This window comes from Protomyctophum parallelum, assembly GCF_964188405.1.
Source record: "Protomyctophum parallelum genome assembly, chromosome: 3".
Classification (NCBI taxonomy): Eukaryota; Metazoa; Chordata; class Actinopteri; order Myctophiformes; family Myctophidae; genus Protomyctophum; species Protomyctophum parallelum.
Window position 1 is genome coordinate 44122539 of NC_139698.1, and position 14662 is coordinate 44137200.

The 14662-nt window shown below is 40.9% G+C and overlaps 1 protein-coding gene across 1 annotated transcript in view; it reads right to left on the reverse strand.

Annotated features, from left to right (window-relative positions):
* Positions 1-152: 152 nt before the first annotated feature.
* otud7b (OTU deubiquitinase 7B) overlaps positions 153-14662 on the reverse strand; it is a 39965-nt gene continuing 25455 nt past the window's right edge. Inside the window, exons 7-12 of the mRNA XM_083760611.1 lie at positions 13384-13490; positions 12629-12756; positions 11865-12014; positions 10191-10305; positions 7383-7461; positions 153-5917 (exon numbers count right to left, since the gene is read on the reverse strand). Of these exons, the coding sequence (XP_083616737.1) occupies positions 4433-5917; positions 7383-7461; positions 10191-10305; positions 11865-12014; positions 12629-12756; positions 13384-13490 (2064 nt within the window). The 3' untranslated portion in view covers positions 153-4432. The remainder of the gene's footprint in view (positions 5918-7382; positions 7462-10190; positions 10306-11864; positions 12015-12628; positions 12757-13383; positions 13491-14662) is intronic.

Below are 14662 nucleotides of genomic sequence, written 5' to 3' on the forward strand. Positions count from 1 at the left end.
GTCTAAAAGGGTACCTTTTCCAAATGATTCCCCAGTTTTTGAGTAGCACTCTGTGTACCTATTACTCATACAAAATTAGCAGGTACATTGTAGTAACATAGTATTAGTTAAATGGATGGTAAGTAGCATAGTTAAAAAAAGAGAGAGAGAGATTCTTGAAATACCATGAGAATTTATTCAAACGGTGCAAAAAATTAATAACAACCTAACATAAAATCTGATGTTCTTCTATCCAGATTGCACGTTCACACAGCCTGGGCTCTCCTTCCAAAACATTAATAGATAAAACAATTTAAAACAACAGGTCAGAAAACCAAGACAACTGAAATCATCTCAAAGTAATGCACAAATTTGGTTAATTGAATTGCCATTTACATGCAACAGTTCCAGTCCCATGCAGCTAAAATAATCCCATGTTAATGTTGCTGATGATGACTAACCTGTCCCATACAAATGACAGCAAGTGTACAAAATTAAATAATAAAAAAAAAAGTCAGTAACTTAAGACAAATTCTGTCACTCTGCTCTGATTTGGAGGAAATTGGCTGGGACAAAAAGAGCATGAATTGAAAAACCACCCATCCAATTTTCACTCAACGTTATGGTTTAGCATAGCACAGATTGGTGGCTGTAGAAAAAGGAACTTGTAAAAAAAAATCTAATTAACTCAAAAACAAAAGCCAGTCTGCTAAACAGTTAATCCTAAATTATACTCTCACATGGTGGTGTCGCTTATCACCAGTGGTGTCAGTTATTGTTGCCATGCGACACATCGTGCCACGAAGTATAAATGAGGGTTTAGCCATATAAGAAAGAACATCCTAAGTAATCTCAACTAAACATTCCACAAGGAGACCTCTGAAAAAAAGAGAAAGAAATATCTTACTATAAATATATTCTCATTTCATATTTTGCTAGGTCAGCAAAGAGGAAATTTGTTTGCCACAGAGAAAGCCTTGAGTTTGAAGGGGCTCACTTGGGAACTGCCATAAACAGCCAAAATGTCACTTCCTGATCCAACACTGATTTTCCAACTGAAATTCAGGTGCTTACAAGTCAATCATCCACTCTTTTAGTGTCTGACAATATACATTCTTATCTTTTAAAAACACTGTAAAACTTTGGGTTTACAAAAATAACTCAAAAAACTTGTTTATACAACCTCTCATAGTTTTTTTTCTTTTTTCTATTAAATACAAAAAATGTGTTTGCAGTCAGTAAAGTCCAATGTTCCAACATGTTCTGTGAGGCATCCACGTTCTTAATGGATAAAAAAGAAAAAAAAGAAAAGAAAATTGAGCTGTGGTCATAAACCAATGATTTTATGGGAAGGGAAGTGAAAAAACATACACAAACATACTTTAAGACAGGCATTATCCCATAATAGATTTAGCTTTGCCTGCCTAATTTGTTTGACATAATTCATTGCAGATTTATTCAGCATTAGTGAGTGTACACATCAACACACACAAACACACATCATACCGTGTGAGTGTGTGGGGGGGGGGGGGTCCTTCCATTTTACATTATTAACTGAAATGCAAATCAGAAAATAAGTTAATTTCTTGAAAATTTGCCAAAAAGTAGATGGTATCGCTCATACAGTATTTGTACTAGTTGACCCCCAATATTTTCCATGTTATTTTTGGTATAGGGTATGACAAATTCCTACACTGAATAATAAAAATACAAGTGTGCCATCCATTGGCCAAGGCAGTGAATTGCATACTCAATTGTGCTTTGAAATGTTCAAGACTGAATGATCAACCGATGTCAGAGATAATACAGTCAAAGAGTAGGACAGCTACTTTTGTTGTCAGCTTCTTTAAACAAACTCTTTACGAGTTAACATGGCTCATTATTAATGTGTGAAGAAAAAAAAACACAGCTACTAAATACACTGAGTACCATTCATATAGACTGAATTTAGAAATAATAACAAGGAAGACTTCAGGTTTCTGACTGCAGATCAATTTGATATGCCTCACTGCAAAAACATGAGACAACAGCAATAAGTTCAACATTTAACAAAAAAAAGAGGGGAGATGTTTCCATTTGCTTTGTTTCTTTTCCTTTTTTTGTGGGGACATGGGAACGGAAATGAATCTGCTGCAAATAAAACTAGTAGTGTAAATACTTGGTGCTTATCTTGTATAACATACTGACAAGATTATAATGCCACAAGGACAAAGACTGAAAAAGGCAACGAGGAAACTGAGCTAGACGGTGACACTGGCACCAAAAACGTTGCACACAGTAAAATCATCAGTGTTAATCTATCCATTTGTAACTTGGAGCGTGTACAAAATTGACCCTTTTGTACACTGTGACTGAGTTAAATTAACACTGATAATTTTACAATGTAGCTACACCGCAACAGAGCCCCTCTTTATAGAAGGTTCCCACTCATGCACCTGCACTCCAGCACAGGAGGTGGCAGTGTATGCAGTTCTGACATTAGCAAAGGACAACAGTCACACCCCTTCAAAAACAGTAACATGTCTAATGGACATCAGGAAAGTGCTTGAATTTGTGCAGAAAAGAGGTTAAGGACTGCTTTGGGTGGCTTGAACACTTGGAAGTTGACAAATCAAATTTGGTAATTTGGGGTGAGCATCCAATCCAAACGAATGTAATTAGGAGGATGTCCCTTTAGTCAGGATAGCATACAGGTATCATTTACATTGTTTTTCTGATCACAACAGGCCCAATTAAGGGAATGTATGTTAACATGTTTAACATTCTTACCATAAGAGAAAATATGTTTTCTTTAGTAACATCACAGTGACCTGCATACTATATAGTCACTGAATAAAACATGTTAATGCATTGTACATGCCATTTTTTTATTTGTGTCATACACAAATATTGGCTGTTTTACATATCACGGTGGGATATAAAAACACCAACGGAATACATCTGCCATAACTGGAGACATCCCCAAATTTCTATTAGCAACCCAGAACAATTATTCGTTGATTCTGTTAATTTGCTCTCAAAGTTAATATCACATAAAAAAAATCCTTTCACAGAAAAGGAAATTAATAATTTAGTATATCAGAATATAGCACTGTCTTCGGTAATGACAGGTGTCTCCAACATGTGCTTTGAAATTACAGTCCAATGAAGCAACATATGTGATGAAATTTACTTTGGTTGCGTGTAATTGCAATATTATAGTTACATTGGCTACAAAAATGAAACACCTATCCACTATTGTGGATAGCAAAACAGGAAGACCCATGTGAGGGACAGTAAAGCCTGATTTATACTTCGTCATAGATGTTGTGAGCTTCTAGATCTGCTGTTTTATTGTCATGCGTTGCTTTGTGAGCTGTTAGATCTGCCCTTTCTGGCAAGCGACAGCGTCGTACGATGGAGTATAAATTAAGCATAGCATTTCATCCGCCGTGAAAAGAAAAGTTGTGTCGACAGCATTTTTAGCTCCCTGCTGCATTGTTTCTGCAACACCCATGTCAGTATTCTATATTTGCAATGTTCTTAATCTTCAAAATGCTGACATCTCGGCCTCATTCAGGAAGAAAAAACAAAATGGTTTTGACAAAGCATGCCAGAGAGATGCCATTAACAGTGTAGAGCAGATGTGCTGAATGCATGGTGGTTTATCTGTTGCATTCCAGGACATTAGCACCACCGCAACCCGCGGTAACTCATTAGCATAGCACGATAGTGTGGCTTTGCATTACGTGTATGATGACCAATAAATAACTCAAGAAGGAATAACCCTGCTCTTTCCCGAGGAACATGAAACACCAGCATCTTAGTAACAGTAGTGTAAAATCTGCAGTAACGCTGAAATAACCCAAAACTGGATGTGTCTTCAAATGGTCAAACACCCATCAATTTCCCAAGCCGTATATTCTCACCACCAATGGAGTGAAGGTACCCAAGCTTTTTTCAGTTTGTGCTTATTTTGTAGTGTATTATGTGTGTGTTCGCGTATTAGTGCATGTGTTTGTATGCCTGTGTGAGTGTGTGTGTTAGTGATTTTATTTGTGGTGCGGTTGCCTGCCGTATACATTCTCTCCACCAGGAGGAGACAGTAGCAAGGCATTCAACAAAGATAATGAGGAGAGCCTGCAGCTCATGCACGCACACACACACACACACACACACACACACACACACACACACACACACACACACACACACACACACACACACACACACACACACACACACACACACACACACACACACACACACACACATTCCTTTACCTCTATGGTCATGTCGAACCTGTTTGCAATACACTACTGTTGCCTTTTCTCTCCAACAGGAAGTGACGCAGCTGAGAAGGGAAAAGGCCGGTCTTGCCTCTCTCCTGTCCTGTCAGAGGTTGACCCACGTAGCCTTATTTTATACTGAAAAGGCCACTCTTACGGAAAACTCGAAACCCGATAAAGTCTGTTCAGAACCTATGGATAGCTGGTTCTGTCTCCCTCTTCAGCTCTTCTCGGTAGCAGTAGGAGCAATAGTTGCCCGTCTCTGGGTGTCCGTAGTAGGTGCAGCTGGGTGTCCTGCAGCGGGTGGACTGCAGACCAGCCAGACCACCAGCACTGCCCAGTGAGTAGTGTCTAACCGGGGGTGGCCCGTTCCGAGAGTCCAAGCTGGAGCGCATGTCCCGGAGGCCATTGCTGTAGCCTCCACCCGCCGGCTCAGACACAAGGTAGTCCGGCGTGTCGTGTTCAGTTGGGTAGGAGGGGGTGAGGCGGGAGGGGCTGAGGGAGGCGGGGGCTTGCGGGTAGTTGTAGTGGGGCTGGACAGGGCCCTGTGCCGTGGGGCAATGGCGGGGGAGGGTAGCATAAGAGGGCAGACCTGGGTAGGAGGAAGCGGGGGAGCCACCAGCTAGCTGCCGCCGTGTGTCCATGTAGCCGTGCATATGGAGGTGCTGAGTAAGGGGTGCTGGGGCAGGAGGCTGGTCTACAAAGGAAGGGCGGGGGATAGGAACAACACCAGAGTACATAGAAGGGCTGAAGGAGGAAGACTTCAGTTGGTTGAAGGAGGCTGCTGAGCTCTCTGAAAGCTCCTCTTTGGCTTCATAAGGCCGATAGCCCACATCGGTGCTGCCCAGGGCCTCCTTCTTGGGTGGCTGGATGCCGTTGGTGACGCCTTTCCTCTCCGTGTCCCGGCGCTGCTGTTCCTGCTCAACTCGGAAGCGTTCCTCCGCATCAGCCAGATAGCGCTGGATCATCTCTTCCTGAAAGGGCTGGCGGTTACTGGTGGTGAGAAGGCCAGCAAAGATGAATTTCCTCTCGCCCTGCATAGCGCCACGCAAGATGCCCAGGCTCACCTTGACATCAGCACTATATTTGTAGGGATCCTGCTCGGTGCTGCTCCCACCATTGCTGCTGATACTGCTTGTCCCGTTGAGCCGTTCGCTGCCTGACGAGGGTGAGCCTTTCCCAGAGTCTTCGGAGGCATTGGCTGAGGGTGAACTGTCCTTACTGCCTTTCCTTCCCCTCAACGAGCCCTTCTTCTTCTCCCCACCCTCCTGCTTGGCTCCTCCTGCTCCTGCGTTTTTACCTGTCATCAGCCCACCCACATTCTTCTTCAACTTGCTGCCCAGGCTCTTGCCAAAGCTGCCAAGCTTATTGGCCACAGAGTCTGCCCTCTTCTTGTCTTTGTCTTTATCTTTGTCTTTCTCCTTCTTGCTCTTGTCCTTCCCTATTGTACCTGTCCCCGAAGAGCTGTTGCTGGATGAGCTGGATGAGGAGGAGGAGCTGTTTTTGCTCGAGGTCCCGCCTCCATTTACCGTTGTCGTGGTGGTTGTGTCTCCATTGCCATTGGAGCTGCTGCTAACCGACTCTTTATCTGACTCTCCTGAGTCTGGGGGCGTGCGGGCATCCTCTCCTGCAGATGCTGTGGGAGACTCAGGCTGGGCCAGAGGAGCTTGCTGGAGGGAGACAGATGAGCACTCATAAAGACAGATACATGCATATATGAGACAATGAACCCCCCAACCCAGGACTGGCTAGCACAAATTAACAAGCTAAAGTTAGCCCATCTTAAGGCAAGCCATCATTAATGGGTATACTTTTACAAAACTTAAACAAATCAATTTGATTGTAAATCAATTTGAAGGATAATTACAATGTTTTGGTATCCGTTAAACTTCTAGGTTAGGGTTAACAAATTGCACATCTGATTGAAGCCATGTGTATTTTGTGGGTAAATAAAAATGTTATCAAATGTTTGTTTGGTTTTCATACACAAATCATGAATTGTTTAATTCTCAATTTACAACATGGAAGCATTTTAAATTATAATTTTTAAATTATTATTGTTATTTCTTAACAACTTAACCACAGCCTACAATTGAGAGCTTACATTAAGAGCTACACTAACTGCATTACACACTATTTAACTGATTTGATCTAGACAAAGACGTAGGAAATATTGACAGTACACACAACAGTACAAACAATAATAATCCTCATTAGAAAATAATTTACAGTCCAAATCTCAGGCTTGTTATGAATCGCAAACACAAGCAGTCACAAGTTTAGAAATAAAGAGAAACTCTGGAATGGGGCAAAATGTTGCAGGGTAGCCAACTGAGAAAATAGAACAGAAAATCAGATGACTGGGAGCAGAACTGTTCTCATTCCTGCCAGTTCCTTTGAGAGGCTCTAAAATGAATAATGCTATACTGGGAAACCGTATAACCTAGATGATGATGCATCATTCTCATCAAAAGAAACTATGAGTAGTCATAAAATGTCCCCCTGTTTGCCAAGGCATTCCGTAGGGCTCACATAAGTGGACACAGCTATCGTAGAGCCATTATTAAATCTTAGAAGCAATTATATTACAGGAAACTCCATGGCTACCTCTCACTTGCAAGCTAACCGTGAAATTGCCATGAACTTGTTATCCTTCCTACAGTAACTAGCTGGCATCAGTGTGTGGCACACAAGGGGGCCATTGACACAGTGGCTGTGTGGCGTCATTTTATGACCTTAACAGCTCAGTGTGGTTTGTTTTCACACAGAATTTATATACCAGAGAGAAGACGACAGACCTGATAAAAAACACATTAGGGCCTGCTTACAATAAAAACATGTACTGTAGTTCCATACAACAAAAACACAGCCCTCACATCTGCGTATCATTCCTTTAGCTTGGATGTCAGATGCATGTTGAGAGTAGAGGGTGGAAATGTTTTTTAAAAGGAAATTATTATACTGATGCAATAAACATCTTCTGATGAGGCAACACTGCAAGCATCACTTTAAAGCCTAATTTATATTTATATTCTTTTTGCCTCAAAAAGACTGGCGAGTGTCGTGACTTTAAATCTGGTTTTGGCACAGGCTGGAGGAGATTTCTCAGGCTTTTATGTGGAATGTCACCTGTACCTCACAAGGCAGGGGCAGCCACGTCACTGTCATGTAGCTGTGCAACATCTGGAGCTTGGCCTCCAATGACAAAGCCACACTGGAAAGATAGAAATGGAATAATCATGGTGTGAAACATGTCAAAGGTTATTCTACCTGAACCCCATACAGTACATTCTGATGCTGCTATTCAACTACTATTGACATTTTGAATAGAATAGAATAAAAATAAAAAATATCACCCTTAAATGGCGATTTTTGTTGTGACATCCATTTTGATATGTTGATATAAACTTGTTTCCATTGGAAATACTGGGATACTATTCTGTTAATGTAGGCTAGTATGTAAATGGAATAAGTAGTTCATAAAAGGCCTCAACCGTTCTATTCAGGCTTTGCATCAAGTGGGGACTGGGGACTTCATAGAACCTGAATAGAACGGTTGAGGTGGCTGCACTGAAATGAGCTCTCCTCTCCATGAATGAATGAAATGCCAAGACAGTACTATGCCATTTCACCACTGAAATGCAGAAAAAGTAGGTTATTGTTTTCTTAGTCGTGACCAATGAGAAGCAGATTGCGCATGGAAGGAACACGTTATTCCGACCAGTTCCTTTCCCCTCCATCAGGCTGGCCAGGGGGGAGGTAGTTTAGAGACCAGGATTACTGCATGTTTTTTGTGGGGGTACCTACCCTAGGGGACACGGGGAGAACATGCAAACTCCACACAGAGGGGCCCTTTCGCAAACCCAGCGGGAATCGAACCCAGGACCTTCTAGCTGTGAGGTGACAGCACTAACGACTGTGCCACCGTGCCCCCCTGTAGTAGTAGTAGTAGTAGTACAGTAGTTATCATTGTATCGAGTATCAAGTAGTATTTCGCTACTAATTAGAAGACAAGCATTTTATGGCTTGGCCCTGTCTTATCGCTGCTTATCACATTGACTAGGATATACATGAGATCCAAATGACTCTCTGTGTGCATGTACACATCCTCTGTGCCGATGGCTTAATGTTAATTCAGTAGCTTTCTCCAAATGGCAACATAAAATAACTGCAATACTATAGGGAATAAGTGGCCAGTATCAACATTTAATGTCAAGAATAATCTAAGCATCCACAGGACCAAAGCGCCTGGCCTGAATTCAATCCCTGCTGCAGACCGTGTACACAAGTGTAAGTGTACACAGTAAAAATCCTGAGCGTTCATTTAACCCAGAGAGTTTGTGCACTCTTGGGACTTACAAAAGGATAAATTAACAATGATGATTTTGGACCAAATAGCAACGGATCATTACATGAGATAAACTGCTGAACTAAATCTCTTTGTATTTGGACAGGCTAGCATTGAACCATTCATTGGTTTTGCTGTAGTGAAGCACTCATCTCAATATATCACCTTTAATCCTTATTAAGTGTTAAATCAATACAGATCATTTAGCCGGGTTTCAATGTAGGCACTCGCACTAAATCGGCACCCGTACAATAGGTTTTACTGATATTACAGTACTATGTACTGTCTACAAGACTACAATGTTTCCAAATATCAACAGAACCTACGTACATTTAGAAGACGTTTTTATTCATTAAGAAGTGATTAAAGTCGATGCAAAGAAAATTGTAATATATCAATTTATAAATGGAAATACACAAACATTGTCATCAACTGAAGTAACCAGTCCACTTAGTTATTTTTACTTAGCTGCTATTTTGGGTATTCTCTGCTCCATTCATAGAAGGTATGTACAACTAATCTCATTGTCAGAAGTGAATCCTTAAACACTGACACTCTGTCCTTAATTCCCAGTGCCACCATACGCGTTCACTTTAAGTGAAGGAGTTTGACCGCCCCCCCGCCCCACACTCACTCAACACACACACACTTTAGTATCATTGGCACAAGCACACACCGTTTACCTCTCGCCAGAAACGTGGTACAAAGGCACAAGTTACATCCGAATTTTGGATGGCGGAAGATCCACCATGGACAGCTCTGCTGGATTCCAATTTATGGAGGTTTGAAAATCCTGCTTGTAACCGAGTTAAACGGAGATCAGATTTGATGTCCCATAGCTGGTGGTGACGGGGCGTTGCCATAGCAACCGGACTAATGTTAAAAGCTGCTGTGGGGCTCAACCATAATATACACATAGTATACGTTGGGGTACGTATATAGACGGACCTGGCTGATAAAGTCCCCTATACTATACAGTATATACGGACCTGGGAGAAAAAGAGTTAAGCAAGGGATAGCCGTGTGTGAGTGAGTGAGTGAGTAACTGTTTGTGTACACATTCAGAAGTTAACATGCAAAATCTGCTAATTAAATAAAAAAACGTATGGTGCATTTGTTTGTATCTTGGCTCCACTCAGAGCAGGTGCCAGGAAAATGCAATAGAATGACCCTCTTTGCTACCGGAAGTGATTGTGTGATGACACGTAACTTCAGTCCAGACCGTCTTCTCTCGATGTAAACATTGTTTTTTTTACTCGCGAGGTCGGATTAAAGTTTTATTAAGGTCTAAACATCGTCCTTTATCTCAATTGGAGCCCCTGAAGATGCTTTAGATCGCATGCGTGTACGAGGAGGTTTTGGATATTCGATGACGTCACATCATGGATGCTAAAAACAGCTAACGGACGGTAAATAATATACCATTAATTCTGGATTAAATGACATTAAAGAAACCCGAGATTTCCCGGGTTTGGCACACGAGGGTGCAAGCAATAAACCAGAGAAATTGCGGGTTCGGCATAGATTGGGTTAACTTTCTAAGAAAACTCTTGGATGTAAATGCACAGAATGATTCTTTAGAAAGATCACCACACCTTGCCAGCATCACGTTGTCTGTGTCATCCTTCCCCCACTCCCAGTCCTTCCCAGGGTCCACGGCAAAGTGCACAGGCAACATCTTGTGCTCCGAGTCAGTAAGAGGGATAACCACTGAGAAGAGAACAAACGCAAACGCACTCAATCTTCTCTGTAGGCATTCTTTCAGTTGCCCACAAAGCCAAATGTTGGTAGCAATTAGCCATGTACTTGTAGTGGTAAAAAGAAAGATTTTTTTTTTTTAACTTCAAACGACTTATGATTGCAGTGAGAAATAGTAAGTCACACCACTACAGTAACCAGATGGACTTGGTCAATTATCACAAAGGTGATAAGTTGTTGTAAGTTCAAGTAAAATCTCTATTATCCCACAAGGGAAATTTGATTTGTAAAATTAAAGTAAATGTTAGTTAGATAGTTGTGGTGAAAGATTAATCTCTTTCACCTTCACCTATGAAATAAAATAAAACTCAAAATGGTAACCATCTAGGCCAGTGACAGAGAGACTGTCTCTGAATGATGGGAACAGATTTCCTGTTCTGTAATCTGTACACAGTTATTTGTCAAAAATGATCCATGTTGGTTCTGGAATTAATGTTTAGCAGTGTTTCTCAAAATTGTTCATGTCAAGGACCGCCAAATTAATACTTTTACATTTGGCTGCGGATCTACATCAGAAAATATTTTGTGTCAGGTACCTCCTTACAATATTTGTGTTCCAAAATATTCGAATGATTAAAAACAATAGCAGATCTACAAGCTCAAAATGCGGAACGATTGTATATTGTCTATTTTCAAATAGCCGATGTATAGGTTTAAAGTGATTAAATATATTTTTATGCCCCCTAAGGTCTTCCACTGCTGGCATGTGTCAGGTACCTCCTTACAATATTTGTGTTCCAAAATATTCGAATGATTAAAAACAATAGCAGATATACAAGCTCAAAATGCGGAACGATTGTATATTGTCTATTTTCAAATAGCCGATGTATAGGTTTAAAGTGATTAAACATATTTTTATGCCCCCTAAGGTCTTCCACTGCTGGCCTGCTCGCTTTGCCTAAAAAAATGGCAACTAAAAAATACGGGGAAGCAGCTTTTTGCTTCTACGGGCCGTCGGCATGGAACAAGCTCCCACTGTACCTTCGTCAGGCAGCCTCTGTAGACATTTTTAAAGCTCAGCTCAAGACCCACTTCTACAACATTGCTTTTAATTGATCATTTATTTTTTATTTTTTTGTTATTCATGTCCTTCCTCACTGTATTGCATTATTGCTTGTTTTTTGAATGTCGTTGCCTTGCTTTTCTTTTATTCTCCATTGTTCTGTAAAGCACTTTGAGCTGCATTTCATGTCATGAAAGGTGCTATACAAATAAAGTTTTATTATTATTATTAACAAATATCCTACTAAAACCCTATCCAGGGGTACTTACTTTTATGTCAGAAAGGGTAGTTAAGTCCATAAAGATTGACAGCGTGCCACTTTTAATATCATTTAAAAAAGCCAAGGATGCTTTCAGTATGTATCGCAACACTGCAACATTTGGACAAGCATGTATCGGCTATATACAAATTCTTAGCACTCGTTTTTAAACCACAATGTACACACATAATTCTGTGGTTGCAGATGGTTAAAAGATGCAGATTATGGTGATGAATGACATAATATTACCTTGCTCTTTGGAGCTGTCCTTCTGCTCCATGGAGACTAGGGCAGAGAAATGTGCCTGGTCGTATGCCAGGACCAGAGGCGAGCGATGGCACTTTGCAGCAGGCACCTCCAGGGGTAAGTAGATGCCACCAAACGGGATGGGAGCAAAGGCTATGAGGAGAGTGATGGGTAATGAGGACATTAACTATCTGAAAAGCATGGGCATCACAGACCTTTTATAACGGTTTTTTAAATGATTAGTTAAAAAAACCCACTTTACCATGATATAGTAGTGATGTCAAAGATTCATTATTACTCCACTCGCTTATTATTATCGTCACAAGTTGTTGGAGAAATGTATTGTGGGTAATGACCCCCAGACCACCTGTGAGATTGTCCCATCCCACATTTTCAATGCTTTCTACGCCCATGCCTCTACGGATTATAAAATGACATAACCATAAACGTGGTTACGTTTAAAAATGTAACGTTCATTTTTAACGTTAAAATCTAAATTGCTTAAAAGGAGTATTGCAACTTTCAATATCAAATAACTTTATGGCAAAATCTTTAAGTGGTAGAAGGGTCATTTACATTTTCCTCTTAATTTAAACAAAGCCTGGGAATATCTCGAAAATATGGGAGGCAAATTAACAGTGCCATAAATAGTAGTAGTAATGACTTTATGGTGGCAGCAGTTTTTCTAAATGGAATATAGACTTTAGTGGGACGAAACTCTTCATTTTTAAATATATTATAGCACAGGTCCGGCATGTGGCACTTACCCTCTCCTCCAGAGTCCCTGAGCATGGTGTCTGCCACCACCACTATGGGTCTCCTGAGGACATGGGCCAGTACAAACACATGGAATTCCTCTAAACTCTCGTAGACGGGCTCCTCAGAGGTCTCCACCCTGCACACAATACGACAGAACACATAATGAGGCATAGACATAAGTCGCACTCCGATGTGGTCAAGATTTAAAAAAAAAAAGAAAGAAAGAAAAGAAACAGAGCAAACGTTGACATAGCAGGTTGATTATAATGCGTCAAATCCAACTTTTATATTAGAAGAGACCTCATGCATAACCCCTTAACCTTGAATGAAGATGGAAGGAATGAATTTTCACAATCGCTTATATAGCCATTTTTGGGGCTTTGTGGCCTGGTCACGAAGTGAAACCCACAGACATGCAGGGAACAGCATAGAAAGATGCCAGCATTTTTTAGAGGATCTGCTAAAAAACAAAGAACCACATTTAGACAAACCTCAATGTGAGCGTTGGGGTTACACAGGGTTAACATTCGCTAAAATAAACTCTTAATACATTCCTCTCGTTGGCCTTACACTAGGCACACAACAAAATAAAGCTCAAGTGCCACTTTTCTGTTACAGCAAGCGGCATACGGACTGAAGTAGGGCCGCCCAGTCAGACCCTATTACTATGACTATCTCGTTGTGTTTGTTCATGAATAAAAACATGAGTGGGACTAGCTGTGCAGGACCAACAGTCCCTGCGTTGTCTTGAGCCAGGCCTTACCCATTGGTGGTGTTGGTGCTGTAGTGTATCCTGGGCTCACTGGAGGCCAGTTTCAACAGGTCGTTCCATTCCTTCTGCCACTCCTCCTCTGTGTACAGCAGGCCAGACTGAGAGAGAGAGAGAGAGAGAGAGAGAGAGAAAGAGAGACACACACACTTTATTAAATATAATGTTTTACTTGGCATGCTAAACCCAAATTAACCCCAACTTTAGCACATCTAATCCTAACCCCAGAATTCCTATCTTAATCTTAACCATAACCTCTCACCCCGTCCCCAATTATAATGGCTAAGATGAAACTTTTGTAAATCTAATACAAAAATACACACACACACACACACACACACACACACACACACACACACACAGAACGGTCTTGCGCCGCAGTATCTCTGTGACCTTATAGCGGTTTATACTCCCTCAAAGTCATTGCATTCTGCTGGCCAGTTGATCTCCAGGTCACAAAAAAGGCACGTTTAAAGACCATAGGTGCCTTTTCTGGGCAAACTGTGGAATGAGCTCCCTTCCAATGTGAAACTGGCCCCCACCATCGAGACTTTTAAATCTCGCCTTAAGACCCACCTGTACACCTTGGCTTTTAGAGTTCTGTGTTTTTCTGTGGCTTTGTTGTTATGTGTCCTTTTTTACTGTGTGGTTTGTTGGTGTCTTTTGTTTTAGCTTTATAGTGTATTTAGCTTTTAACTTTCTGTACAGCACCTTGTAAACCTTGAGTTTTGAAATGGGCTATATAAATAAAGTGGATTGGATTGGATATAACAATAAAAATATCACTTTTCCTCATGGAGACCGGAAAAATGTCCACGTGTGGCCAATATCTTTTCCGGTTTTCCTTATGGGGACTTTTGGTCCATACAAATATAGTACCTCCTTTCTGATATAATAAAATCTCCTCATTATGTATATTAATTTTGTCTGCTTCTTTTATTTGATCCACTTACCAGTAATTATCTGTCCGTTTGCTGTGAGCCACTGAGATTTACTGTATTATTTATTCCACTTAACCATCTACGAGTATGCATAACGAATTATTCTTTGTATTCTTTCTGTCTTTGTAGTTGTCTATCTAGGCTTTGTTCCATGTTATGCGTTTCCATGGATCGCAGAAAGACTAGCTATTGCATGGGTGGAAGCTAACAGGGTTCCAATAAAACAATAAACACACCCAATGTTGGTGGCATTTAGTGATTTACAAATGGAGATAAAGGTCAAAAAGATGTTGAGTAATGGCCATCATAGACACATGGATATGATGGACATG